The sequence below is a fragment of the Varanus komodoensis genome, unplaced genomic scaffold (genome assembly GCF_004798865.1).
Source record: "Varanus komodoensis strain SLA01 unplaced genomic scaffold, ASM479886v1 scaffold43, whole genome shotgun sequence".
Lineage (NCBI taxonomy): Eukaryota > Metazoa > Chordata > Lepidosauria > Squamata > Varanidae > Varanus > Varanus komodoensis.
Window position 1 is genome coordinate 1,341,127 of NW_025335985.1, and position 14,407 is coordinate 1,355,533.

General features: G+C 44.8%; 1 protein-coding gene across 7 annotated transcripts in view; it reads left to right on the forward strand.

Moving 5' to 3' along the window:
* Nucleotides 1-14,407, forward strand: part of GAK (cyclin G associated kinase) — an 88,182-nt gene that overhangs the window by 27,006 nt on the left and 46,769 nt on the right. For all 7 annotated transcript variants that reach the window (XM_044444015.1, XM_044444020.1, XM_044444018.1 and 4 more), the window contains exons 5-10: nucleotides 1,569-1,711; nucleotides 5,747-5,872; nucleotides 7,972-8,061; nucleotides 10,396-10,531; nucleotides 11,408-11,520; nucleotides 12,689-12,800. In XM_044444015.1, the coding sequence (XP_044299950.1) occupies nucleotides 1,569-1,711; nucleotides 5,747-5,872; nucleotides 7,972-8,061; nucleotides 10,396-10,531; nucleotides 11,408-11,520; nucleotides 12,689-12,800 (720 nt within the window). The remainder of the gene's footprint in view (nucleotides 1-1,568; nucleotides 1,712-5,746; nucleotides 5,873-7,971; nucleotides 8,062-10,395; nucleotides 10,532-11,407; nucleotides 11,521-12,688; nucleotides 12,801-14,407) is intronic.

Below are 14,407 nucleotides of genomic sequence, written 5' to 3' on the forward strand. Positions count from 1 at the left end.
AACTGCCCTTACATGCAAACCAGGTCTGTCTTGGGGACAATCATTGTAAAAGTTGCAGAAATGACTAAGAGTACTTTTTCCACCTTTTTTCAACAATGTTACAAGGTCCCCTCTATCCCGAGACTGATTTTAATTAGAGCTGTGAGCTTTAATCACTGTTTTAATTATGGATTAAAAATTTGCTCTCTAATTAATTGGTGTGACTGAGACTGAAGGACGCACTGCTGTGTGAGTCACACAAGTATGGCGGCTTCCTCATCTCTGTGCCAAATTGCAAGAAAAGAAACACTTAAAAGATTCTTTTGAATAGCTTCTCCTTTTGATCTGTATCCAAAGCTAGTAGGTGATTTGCATTTCAAGACATTATGCCTTTTTTTCCAGTAATAACCACAGGCAACTGAAGCCAGTAGCATTCAGTGTTTTGCCTCTCCCCACAATTTTCCCTTGAATCTAAGCCACGATTAGAGAGTTGAGAGCTGGCTGGTAAATATTTCCTGTATGTTGGAATTACTAGAAGCACAATAGGAAGACTTGTTTGCAGTCAAATATAGCAAATGTGATGATGGGAAGCTTGCTGAGAGAGACTCAGGGCTGGTCTTACAATGGGGCTCAGGCAGCCCTTCCCACTCACGGTTTCAGGTGGCCGAAGGCTGGAATCTGCTTGCATTCCAATTTCATTGCATTTCTCATCAAAGAATGGAAGAAGCAAGGGTTGTATTCAGCATTCAAGCAGGCTATTTATATATTAGATACAATCCCAAGAAGCAAATGGCTCAGCTATTAATGCCTTAGAGAGCAGGGTGGGTTTTAGCATTCTCCACTGCAGGGTTCGGGTTTGTAGGTAGGATCAGGCCTGATTTTATTCCAAAGGAGTAGCAGCTGTCCCTCTTCCCTTCTTTCATTCCTAGACAGAATATGGCAGGAATTGGCATAAAGTAGACCTGTAGGTGTTTTGGCCTTCAGATTTCATCTTTTCTGAGCATTTACTGTGCTGGCAGGTGCTTCTGGTTACTGAGGTTCAAAACACGTGGAGAACTCATCTGCCCATCCTGGTGCATGGTATAAACTCTGAAGTGCAAGGTGCTCACCTTAGCAGTCCTTGTAGCCGCATCCCCAAGGCAAGGCTGAAACTGCCGGCAAATGCACTGATCCATACCAACAAGCCAGTGCCAGCTGCGTTCACCTCTTCCAGGCTATTGGGAATTTATCTTTTATAAAGCTATTTGGTCGTAGTTGCCCATTTAGGACCAGGGCTCCCCTAAATCATTAGCAATACAAGAGGCATCCTGATGGTGAGTGGCAGATGACGTCTGTGTCCCTGCTGGTCACAAATGCTGGGGCTGCGTCCCTGTAAGCACCGGCTCTACCACGCCACGCATGCAGTGCTGTCCGCTGCAGCCAGAAGAGGAGAACCAGCTGCCTCTTTACTTACATAGACTCAAGGTAGTCTGTTAAGAAGCCTCATACTAAAGGGGGTGTTTATGGGACTTTGGTGCCTCTCGCCAACCTTTGAATGGGCTCCTTCCTAACAGGCATGGCCCACATTAACTCGATTTCTCTGTCCTTAGGGCAGCTGGTGGAATTTTTAACGAAAGCTGAATCCAAAGGACCCCTCTCGTGTGATACAGTTCTGAAGATCTTTTACCAGACATGCCGTGCTGTGCAACATATGCACAAGCAGAAGCCTCCTATTATTCACAGGGATCTGAAGGTACAGAATCTGGGCAGCTGTGGGGCTGATGGGTGCAAAAGAGCAGCGATTCCTGGTTCTTCCTGAAACTGAAGCAATGACACAAATGCTTAGGCAGTGCTTGTCCTGTAGGAATTTTAAAAGCATTGCATTGGTTGGTGAATGCTACAAAATACCTTGGCTGAGAATGCAGGAGAAAGATCTTGAGAATCAGCAGTGATCCTGTTTGGATATTCAACAGTAGCTTGAGGGTTAATTAGTTAACTCACCAATGCATTTTGAGGACATGCACCATGTATAAGCAGCTTTCAGTTTCCAGAACCAGCCCACAAATGCTCCAGTCACAACAATGATGTTTTTGTGACTTCTGAATTTGGGCACTTGGAGTTGTTTTGGGTTAAACAAACCAAACTTAAACCAGGAATCGCTTTGGAATACTACTATAGATCCTAATGTGGCCTATTTATTTATTTAATTAATTATAGTTATATCCCACCTTTTTATGGCAAATAACTAGAAAAACTGATCTCAGACTTGCTGCCCCCTGGAGATTGCATATATATACCAGTTCCCAAACGAAGAGGGAAAGAATTACAAGGTGAATTATCTGGATTTTTGTTTGTTTAGTCGCAAAGTCGTGTCTAACCCATTATGACCCCCTGGACAACATTTCTCCAGGCTCTCCGGTCTGCCCAATCTCACACCCACCGCCCCAGTGACTTTATCTAGCTACCTCATCCTCTGCCATTCCCTTCTCCTTTTGCCATCAATCTTTTCCAGCATCAGGGTCTTCTCCAATGAGTTGTTCCTTCTCATTAAGTGGCCAAAGTATTCCATTTCATCTTCAGTATCTGGCCTTCTAAAGAGCAGTCAGGGTTGATGTCGTTTAAGATTGAATGGTTTGATCTCTTTGCGGTCCAAGGGACTCGCAGGATTCTTCTCCAGCACCACAATTCAGAGGCTTCTATTTATTTATTTATAAAATTTGTATGCTGTCCATTACTTGAGTCTCTGGACAGCTTACAACATAGATCAGAATAAAATAGATAAATTGACAATTCCATGCTGTGGAATTCTTTGGCACTCAGCCTTCCTTATGGTCCAACTTTCACAGCCATACGTTGTGACTGGGAAAACCATGGCCTTGACTATACGCACTTTTGTTGTCAGGGGGATGTCTCTGCTTTTTAGTATGCTGTCTAGATTTGCCATAGCTTCCCTCCCCAGGAGTAAACGTCTTTTAATTTCTTGGCTGCAGTCCTCATCTGTGATGATCTTGGAGCCCAGGAAAATAAAATCTGTCACTCCCTCTATTTCTTCCCCATCTATTTGCCAGGAAGTGATATGACTGGATGCCATGATCTTAGTTTCCTTAATGTTGAGTTTCAGGCCAACTTTTGCACACTCCTCCTTCACTCGCATCAAGAGGCTCTTTAGTTCCTCTTTCTGCCATGAGAGTAGTGCTGTCTGCATATCTGAGGTTGTTGATATTTTTCCCAGCAATCTTAATTCTGACTTGTGATTCATGTAGCTCGGCCTTTTGTATGATGTGCTCTGCATATTAGTTAAATAGGCAGGGGGACAATATACAGCCTTGCCGTACTCCTTTTCCAATTTTGAACCAATCGGTGGTTCCGTGTCCAGTTCTCACTGTTGCTTCTTGACCCGCATATAGGTTTCTCAAGAGACAAAGAAGATGGTCTGGCACTCCCATCTCTTTAAGAACTTGCCACAATTGGTTGTGATCCACACAATCAAAGGCTTTAGCATAGTCAATGAAACAGAAGTAGATGTTTTTCTGGAACTCCCTAGCTTTCTCCATGATCCAGTGTATGTTGGCAATTGGATCTCTAGTTCCTCTGCCTTTTCAAAACCCTGCCTTTACTTCTGGTAGTTCTTGGTCCACATCTTGCTAGAGCCTAGCTTGTAGGGTTTTGAGCATACCTTTGCTAGCATGTGAAATGAGTGCAATGGTGCAGTAGTTTGAACATTCTTTGGCATTGCCCTTCTTTGGGATTGGAATATAAACTGACCTTTTCCGATCCTGTGACCACTGTTGAGCTTTCCAAATGTGCTGGCATATTGAATGTAGTACTTAAAGTGCATCGTCTTTTAGGATTTTGAATAGCTCAGCTGGAAGACTGTCACCTCCACTAGCTTTGGTGTTGCTCAGACCTCCTAAGGCCCATGTGACTTCACATTCCAGGAAGTCTGGCTGGAGGTCCGTGACCACCCCATCATGGTTATCAGGGACGTTAAGCTCTTTCTTGTATAGTTCTTCTGTATAATCTTGCCACCTCTTCTTAATCTCTTCTGCCTCTGTCCCTGCCATTTTGGTCTTTTATCATGCCCATCTTTGGATGAAACGTTCCCTTCATATCTCCAATTTTCTTGAAGAGGTCTCTAGTCTTTCCTATTCTATTGTTTTCTTCTATTTCTTTACACTGTTCATTTAGGAAGGCCTTCTTATCTCTTCTAGCTATTCTCTGGAATTCTGCATTCAGTTGGGCGTATCTTTCTCTTTCTCCCTTGCCTTTTGCTTCCCTTCTTTCCTCAGCTATTTGTAAAGCTTCCTTAGACAGCCATTTTGCTTTCTTGCATTTCTTTTTCTTTGGGATGGTTTTAGTTGCTACCGCTTGTATAATGTTGTGAAACTCCGTCCATAGTTCTTCAGGCACTCTGTCTATCAGATCTAATTCCTTAAATCTATTTGTCACCTCAACTCTATATTCATCAGGGATATGATTTAGGTCAGACCAGAGTGGCCTAGTGCTCTTCCCTACTTTCTTCAATTTAAGCCTAAATTTTGCAACAAGAAGCTCATGATCTGAGCCACAGTCAGCTCCTGGTCTTGTTTTTACTGATTGCATAGAGCTTCTCCATCTTTGGCTGCAGAGCACAGAGTCAATCTGATTTCTGTGTTGACCGTTTGGTGATGTCCATGTGTAGAGTCGTCTCTTGGGTTGTTGGAAAAGAGTATTTGCTATGACCATCATATTCTCTTGACAAAATTCTACCTGCCTGTGCCCCGCTTCATTTTGTACTCCAATGCCAAACTTGCCTGTTATTCCAGTTATCTTTTGGCTTCCTACTTTAGCATTCCAATCTCCCATGATGATAAGGACATCATTTTTTGGTGCTAATTCTAGAAGGTGTTGTAGGCCTTTATAGAACCGGTCAGCTTCAGCCCCTTCACCACCAGTGGTTGGGGCATAGACTTGAACTACTGTGAGGTTGAATGGTTTGCCTTGGATTCGAACTGAGATCATTCTGTCATTTTGGAGATTGTATCCCAGTACTGCTTTTCCTCCTCTTTTATTGACTATGAAGGCCACTCCATTTCTTCTGAGAGATTCTTGTCTGCAGTAGTATACCTGATGGTCATCTGAATTGAATTCACCCATTCCTGTCCATTTTAGTTCACTGATTCCTACGGTGTCGATGTTCAGTCTTGTCATCTCTTGTTTCACCACGTCCAGCCTGCCTTGATTCATGGATCTTACATTCCAGGTTCCTATGGAGTATAGATCTTTACAGCATCAGACTCCCCTTTCACCACTAGATACATCTGCAACTGAGTGTCCTTTTGGCTTTGACCCAGTCGCTTCATTCTTTCTGGCACTACTAGTGGTAGCCCTCTGCTCTTCCCCAGTAGCATATTGGACCCCTTCCAACCTGAGGGGCTCATCTTTCAGCATCATACCTTTTTGCCTTTTGGTACTGGCCATGGGGTTTTCATGGCATGGGTATTGGAGTGGGTTACCATTTCCTTCTCCAGTGGATCACGTTTTGTCAGAGCTCTCTGCTATGACCAATCTGTCTTGGGTTGCCCCTGCACAGCATAGCTCATAACTTCATTGAGCTACACAAGCCCCTTCGCCATGGCAAGGCAGTGATCCATGAAGGGGATCTGGATTTTAGGGCAGTATATCTCAGTGGTACTCAGCTCATCTTAAATGTTGCATTTAGTGTATAAATCAATGCAGAGGCATGCCTTTTTATGTAAATGTATATACTGCTCATGCACTGAAATGGCTAGTTAACTTGCTTCTACAGATTGAAAATATGCTGATGAGTAACCAAGGGACAATTAAATTGTGTGACTTTGGCAGTGCGACAACCGTAGCTCATTACCCAGACTACAGCTGGTCTGCACAAAAGAGAGCAACAGTCGAAGATGAGGTGAGAAAACCAATGCTGCAATTTTCAACAGTTTCTGTATTTTGCCTCTTTTATATCCTTACGCACACACATAATACACATGATTTTTAATATCTGTCCCAGCAGGGTATTGGTTGGAAATCTTAAATAAGGGACTTATTTTTCCTTGGCCTTGTGCTTCATATTTTCAAACTACTGTTATAACTAACTAGTTAACAACCTTCAGCTACCTTAATTGTTCTGCAGTACAGAATAAGGTATCATTTGGTATTTTTGCCTTTAAACCATGCATACATGCTATGTCTTTGGTGTAGTTAAGGTTTCTCCTGCAGAGAAGGCTGAATACTCGCCACATGAATAATGTCAGGGTTGTGTCCCAGGAGAACCAGAGTTCTGCGTCTGATTTTCAAAATATATTCCCAGCCAACTTGCCTGCATTTTTCTATCTTGTGCAGTTCTATTTCTGAGAACAGTTTTTTAGGGAATTCGGATACTTTTGGCAAGAACTGGCAGAGTGGGAAGGGTTAGTTAAGATTAGGGAACAGCAGCCAGAAGGAAAAATAAGGAACCCAGTGGCATAGTTACTGTGAGGGCCGGGCCGTGGGTGGCAGCAAGGAGGGGTGGAATGCCAGGTCCAGGGCGCAAGCTTGAGCTGAGTCCAGAGCTCACTATGGACCAGAAGCTTGGGGCAAGTCAGTAGGTCCGGGTCAAAGGCATAGAAGGAAGCAGTCCAAGTTTGGCGCGCGCGCACACACACACACACACAGAGAGAGAGAGAGAGAGAGAGAGAGAGAGAGAGAGAGAGAGAGAGAGAAAATCAGAGCACAGTTCCAAAGTCAGTTTACTGGAAAGCCATTGATGCAAGGGTTGTAGCAGGCTGGGGCAAGGCAGGGTCTAAGAGGAAAGATGGGAATTGCAGGAAGAGTGCTGGCAGGAATGAAGTGGGCACAGACCTGAACAAGGCAGGAACGAACTGGAGCAGGACTTGAACACAGTGGGGATGAACTGGAGCAGGGCTGGAACAAAGCAGGGGCCGCAGCCCAAGAAGTCCCCAGGGACCTGCAGTGCTGTGGCAAGGAGCAGCAGTGCAGGGAAGCCCGTCATGCTGGTCTTCAGGGTCTCCAGCTGCACTGCAGAATTGCTCCACAGTTGCTCCTTGAAGGTGCCCACAAAGGTGCTCCTGGCTCTGTGAGCACTTGCAGGCCCTGATCCTGAGAGTTACATGGGGTGTCTTGTAAATAAAGGGTTATAGGAATGGTCACTATCATTGTATTTCGGATGTGCCAAACTTCTTTTCAGCCTCAGAGCGAAATTTGGGGTGGGCGGGTGTCCAGTGGTGGGTGGAGTTGAAGGAGAAGGAATGGGGCCAAAAATACCAGCCTGTTTTTAGCTTAAGGCTCTTACTGCCAGTAACTGAACACTGGGAGGAGTATTTCAGCCTGGCAGGGAAAGAGACACCTATGCAAAAGCCAGGACACCACACAGCTGAGAGGTGGGCTGGATGTAGCCCCCCGGGCCTGAGCTTCAGGACCCTTCCTGGATCGGCTCATTCCAGTATCTTCTGGGTCCTTGGAAACTTTCAACCAAGAGATGGTTCTTGTTCTCTTCCATGGCCATTGGGTGCTAAGAGCACAGCGTGACCACTTCAGTAGATCTGTGAAGAATAGAGGGCTGTGGCTCTTCTTGGAGGCAGTGGTACTTCATGGAAGCCCTCAGAGGAGGAGGAGGAAGAACTTGCAAATGTGGACTCCTCTCACTGTTATAACCAAGAAAGAGATCCAAGCTGATTCTGGTCTTTCAGAGCTCCCTTTGTGATTTCCAATACTTAGGAAGATGACTTGCCCATCACATTCATACTGTGTTATCTTTTTAATTTTGCTAATTTAATTTATTTCTGCAAAGGCTAAAATGAGCTTCTTTTTAATCATTTTTTTTCCTGCAGGAGTTAATGCCAAAATTTTGCACAAAAGCCAACATTAGGCAAATGGGTTACTTTGATGAACAGCTAGTATTTTGTACATTAATGGTCAAGCTTACTTTTCCAGTTTGCTTAGTCTCTGTCGCTCTGCCATCAATGTTAAAATATAGCTTATAATTATTGATTCATTTTATGTCTACAGATCACAAGGAACACAACACCAATGTATAGGACTCCTGAAATAATAGACTTGTATTCAAACTTCCCAATTGATGAAAAACAGGATATATGGGTATGTGGGGTTTTTTTGTGCATAGATAAATTTTGTGTAGTGTCTTGTCTCCAAAAATTATTTGGCTTGCATATTCCTTTATATAGGGGGTTTGTAGCCATCTTCCTTTTTGTAGACTCCACTAAGCAGCTTATAGTAAACGGATAGAATATACATAAATGTGCTACTGCAAAGATGACTCCTAGAGCATGTTTACCATTCCAAGCTAAAAGAAAGGCAGTGAAGCTCTGTACAGCATTCCTGGGAAATGTGAGGGTTTGATGGGCTGCAATAACAATTTGCATATACAGTGCCATGCAAATTCTTTCTGGGGTCACAGAGTGACAGTATGAAGGATCTAGGTCAAGATTGGGAGTGCTCAAAAGCTGAGCAGAGCAAGCCAACACTGGGATAAAATGACAGCAAAATCTAAAAAATGCCAATTTAAAAACGGTCCTTGAGTGCATGTCTTCAGAAAGGGGTCCATTGAAACGACCCTCTTCCATATCCTCCATACTCAGAAGACTCCAAAGGTGAGGACAGACAGTCTTTGCCTCTGGTTACCACACTGGGACCCCACCAGCTTGGAGATGTCCTGACCTGCCCTGCCGGGACGTACACCTCCCTTCCCCTCTGCCTGGCTTTAAATCACCAGAGTGCCCAATGCTCTCTCTTTGAAGAATCTGCCCTTCCCATGGCAATCCTTTATCAACTCCCTGTGGCTGGGATTGTCCCCTTCCCCTTCATTCATAGGGGAAAAGCCAGCACAGATCTAAGAAGGAGGTAAAAGAAAAGAGGGCAAGTTATTTGAAAGTAACTTCAGGATGTAGCTCCAGTTCTGCTAACGAGGGCAGGGAAAGAAAAGAGACAAGCCAAAGCCAGGGAATGATTTACCAGTAGTCGGGCTTGATGGAATGTACCGATAGGAGCCCATTCATGATAAACACAGAACGGCAGCTTGTGCGCCACTCTTGCTGTCATGATGAATGCACAGAAGTATGTGCTTCGAATAAGAGATGTCGGCCTGAGTGTCTAAGTAGAAGAGGACATAGGCACCGCTGGACGAAAGTGGCTGGGGATCGCAGGCAACTTTTTGTTAAGTCATATCGTAACCCAGTGTGTTTCAACCTTTGTTGTAAGCCGCCCTGAGGCTTCGGCGAATGGGGCGGCATAAAAATGTTTTAATAAATAAATAACCAGTTGGCAGGCTGAGTGTTCTCTCTCGTTCTGCTCGGGGGTCTCAGAGGTGTTTCTAACACTTAATGAGAACTCTAAGGAAACAGAGCTGGAAAAATCTGGAATGCTCAAATCCGCACCGCTTAGCAGGACAGTGGACAAAGTGGGCAACCAAACTGCTGCTGATAGACAGAGGAGTCTGGGATTGGAGCCTTCTGTCCGTCCTGTGGTGTGCTGGCAATGGTCAGGCAGGGGCAGGATGGAGATTGAAATGGGAGCTAGGCAGGCCCCCCAGGCTCTCTCGCTGATCTCCTTGTGGTAGGCAGGGATCGTTTTCTATGGCAGCCGTGAGTGGGTTGGAAAAGGGAGGGCCCTGTCTAGTTTCCAGTCTCGAAGTCATCAGGGTGCCTGTCGCAATGGTACAAGACCTCTGTTAGTGTGTGAAGGCCGGATTCCATTCCACAGAAGCTTTTGGGGAAGTGGGGAGCAAAGCCACCAGAAGATACCTAAAGCCTAGATACCTTGTAGCCTCAAGCTCTTACTGGCAGTAGCTAAGCTTTTTAGAATGTGGGAAAGAACTGCACTAAAATCAGGAAAGCACCAAACTATTGAAGGTGTGGGGAAACAGGAGGGGAATTCACAGAGGCTTGAGGAGCTGCATCCTTGGTGTATGGCCTTGGGAGGCAGGGGAATCCAGCACATCCTGTGGCCCCTAGGAATGCTCATAATATTTTTCTGGAAGTGGTACATATGCATAGCTTGGGATGTTACTGATTGATTTTCAGTACTCGCCATTGTTTCTGAGGATGCGGAGTAGATTCCTGGATTGGAGAGCAGGATGTGAGAACTCCTGAAATGTGAAGGATGGAATCGGGTGTTTAAGACAAACTTTCAATGGCAAGCAAGCCCCATTGATACCTGCCCTTAGTGGGCAAGCATAATTTATCAAGCCAAACCATGATTTCACTAAATGGTTGGGATCTTAACCAGGGTTGTGGCAATAATTCGTGGTCAGTACTCGTCATGGCTGAAAATGCCTACCTGGATCATCAAACACTTCAGCACATGCTAACATGTTTGGATAGATCTGTTTACTAGATGAAACAAAAGAATTCAATTTACTCTTGAATGACTTAACCTTTTTATTGTTGTTTTTGTAATTTCATTATTCCACTGCAGGCTTTGGGTTGCATCCTCTACTTTTTGTGCTTTAGGCAACATCCATTCGAAGATGGAGCTAAGCTTCGAATAGTTAATGGGAAATATTCCATCCCACAAAACGATACCAGATACACAGTGTTTCATGACCTCATTCGTAAGTCTAAGACAACAATGCTAAATGCATTTGGGGGTAGATAAGGGGAGGTAGGAAGTAATAGGTTTGTATGGATTTAAGGTTCACTTTTTGTTTTCTTTTCAAAATATTGATGCTTTTTTCCCCAATGTGTTTGTAGGCATGTGGTTTAGTATGTAAGGACAGTATATGTAAATAGTGTGGTGAGAAGTTCCATCAACTTGACACATTGGATGTGGCAATGAAATTCAAAGCTCTTGTCACTTTATTTTTTTAATGTGGCTTGATCTAAGTGCTGTTCTTGTTTTAAAACTTACGGGTACTGGATCACAAAAGTACATAGAAATGCCCCTGGCATAGTGGTTAGAGCATTAGACTAGAGCTCGGGAAATTTGGATTCTAGTCCCCACTTGCCCATGAAGCTCATTGGATAACTCTGGACCAGTCATATATTCAGCCTAACCTACCTCATAGGGTTGTTGTGAGTATCAAAAGGAGAGGAGGAGGACCTTGTTAGCCACCTTGGAGTTCTTGGAAGAGGAAAAAAGTGGGATATAAATATATCGGTGGTGGTGGTGATGCATCTATTGGTACTGCCTTCCCCAACCTTGTGCCTTCCAGACATGTTTGGACCACAACTCTCAGAATTCCCATCCAGCAGAGCCATTGACTGGGAATTTTGGGTGTTGCAGTCCAAACACATCTGGAAGGCACAAGGTTGGGGAAGGCTGTTCTAGTATATGTGGCAGAGCCTCTCCTTTCCCCTAGAGAAGGCATTCCCAGCTATCCACAACTGAAGTGCTCTATGCCTGAAACAAATTTTGAAGCCACATCTTGTCTTGTCATTGAGTCTGTTTGGCTTGCTGACAGGTAATCCCTATCTTGGAATTTTCTTAGGCTCTTGTTTGAAAGTGAACCCAGAAGAGAGGCTGTCCATCACTGAGCTGGTGAACCAACTGCAGGAGATTGCTGCTGCAAGGAATGTGAATCCCAAGTCCCCCGTCACAGAGGTAGTTGGCACTCCTATGATTTGGAGTCTTCCGGACTGAAATGCAACATTGCCTATCAAGGACTCTGAGAGAAAGCAAATGCAATACAGTGGCATGGCTTGTTTTTGCACAGTGGCTACAAAGCCAGCTTCTCAGTGAAAAGCTGCCCCTTTGCTTGCTCCAGGTCTATGGTTTCAGAAGTCAAGGAGTAAAGAAAGTGACTGGCAGAGGAGGTACAGAGTAGGCCGAGGCAGCTCTGTGTCATCCAGAGGTTTTGGACTGTAACTTCCTTAAACCCCGACCGTTTGCTGTGCTGACTGGGACTGTTGGAAGTTGTAGTCTAAAACATCAAGTGCACCAAGTTGCTTACCCTGGAATAGAGTAATGAATGCTTCAGTTTTAATAGTAATCTTTGGCATTATAGATCGATCAGCATTTATTGTTCCTGACGTGCTTGGCATGTCAGTGCTTTGCAATAGATTAGAGATTGCAACTGTCCTGCCCCCAGTCTTTCATTCTTCCAAATACATTTTAAAAAGCCTGAATGCTATCTCTGAATTTCAGGCAGGCGGAGGGTGAGGCTGGACAAAGAGATGAGGACACAAAGGCTGAGTGAGTAGCAGCTTTCTTGAGGACACCTAGTGAGGTTGTGCTTTGATGGCAAAGTAAATTTGCGAACTTCAGAGACTAAGAGCTTCAATATAGCCTGAAGTGCCTAATCTTGGAAGCTGTGCAGGGTCAGGCCTGGTTGAAATCTGGATGGGTGACTTAAAATGTTGTGAACTGCCCAGAGAGCTTCAGCTACAGGCAGTACAGAAATGTAGTAGTAATAATAAGAGTTTGAATGTCAGTGTCATTCTGCATTATGGGACGACTTGGCAGGTGTGGCTTGTCGTGGAAGCTGTGGACATCTCTTCCACAGGTGACATCCTGTCCTCTTCTGCATCTCCTTACTGTAAATATTTTGGCATTTTCATTATTCTCTTTTCCCCACTCATCTTTGTTAGTAAAAGATTCCCTGATCAGACAGAACAGCCGCAGTAGAGTGATGCACCTACAGTCAGAATTTGATTTGTGAACTCTGCCTGACAGGTGACCTGAGCACCAGCATCTTGATTGTCCTCTTAAATGGGTGCAAGTGTGGGGGTGATATACAGGTGTTAATTCTGGAAGTGATTGCCCTTTTCAGCTTCTTGAGCAGAATGGAGGCTATGGAAATAATGCTCAGCCCAGGACGTCTTCAACCCTGGTGTCACAGAACTCCAAACCTTCTGGACAGCTCAACAATATGTATAACGCAGGTATATTTCCAAATGGGGTTTTCTTTAGAAACTGTGGAGAGTCCAGATTTTTGTATTACTTATACTTCAGAGCTTCAGCATGTATATGGAGATTCCTAGAGAAACTGATGGGGCCAGCAAGTGTGCTCAGCACTGAGTTGAAAGGTTGCTCATGAGAATGCAACTTAATTTATGCTCGTGTTAGCACCGAATCAAATACTGCACATAGGTGTTTAGGTCTGGAGGGTGCCTTCAATATGATGATTCTCTTTGATTACTGTTTATACAGTGCTGCCATTGTATGTGGCCACTTATGTTGTAAGAGAAGCAAAAGAAACATCCCTGTGCCAAAGAGCTTGCAGGGCATACCTGTGGTGCTGGCCTGGGGTGTGGCAAAGACAGGGCAGCAAGGATAAGAAGGCCCGGTCTGTAGGCCCAGGACGCAGTGCCCACACTGCATTAAGCAGGTCTGGGTCTAGTAGCACTGGGTGGAATTGTACATGTGTTGCTTGGAGATCCAGCTTGGAAGGCAGGTGTTGGGACTGAGAAGGATGGCCGTCTTGCACAATCAATGCTGGCTGCATCCCAGATGGTTCAGAAATGGAATGTGAAACAAATTACAGTGAGATTGTGGAGGATGGGCTAGGTAAAGATTCCGAGATGAAGGAGGCAGATTCTCTCAAGGCCAGACACTTTGCTGGGAACGACCAAAATGTACAACAGATGGGAGGATTCGGTGAGGATGAGGAATTCTCAGATGCAGACCAGCCCCCACCCCCCGACTCCATGGGAAGGTGTCAGCAGGAGACCCAACTGAATAAGCAGTGTGTGGAGAGGAGGCGTGCTCACCTTCAGGAACCCCCTCCTGAAAGGGGCTTGAAGTAAACACTAGATCTTGATCTCTGGAAGCCAACAAGTTAAGTTTGTACATAGGACTATGAGGAATTTTTCATCAGATAAACTTGCAGGTTTATATGGCTAAAATATCATGAGTATAGTCAGTGCCAGCTCCAGCCTTTTTGAGGGCTCGTGCCCAGCACACCCTCAGTGGACCCCTTCTTTAAGTAACTCTTTTTCCACTGTTGTCATAGCTGCTCTTCCTCCTCCTCCTTTCCCATTACTGATCCCACTTGCTTGTCGAATAGGCAGGGAGCCAGAGAGCAAGTAGGCAGTGGCATCTCCCGCTCTTCATTTTTACCACGACAAATCAAGAATTAGGTCTTGGCCTAGTTCTTTGAGAAGTTAACCATGTGGGCACCAGGCGAATCTCTTTGCAGCTTTCATTCTCTAGGTGGGGTGCCACACCTGAGAAGGCCCTCTCTCTTGTAGCCATCCATGTTGCTTCTTTCAACCAGTGTGCTCAAAGGAGTGCCTGCAAAGATGACCCAAAGCAGGTACATGCGAGACATTCCTTTAGACACTCTGGTCCCAAGCCATTTAGGGCTATAAGGTCAACATCTGCTCATTGACTGGAAGCCAGTGCAGCTGAGCACCGATAGCATGGGATCATATTAGACAGTCCTACTTAGTAACGTTAGAGTTGCATTTTGAACTAAAGTAGTAGCTTTCTGGCTAAAGCAGAATTAGTGGACTGCCCTCTGAAAGCGAGTGCTTTGTGTGTTGCTTAT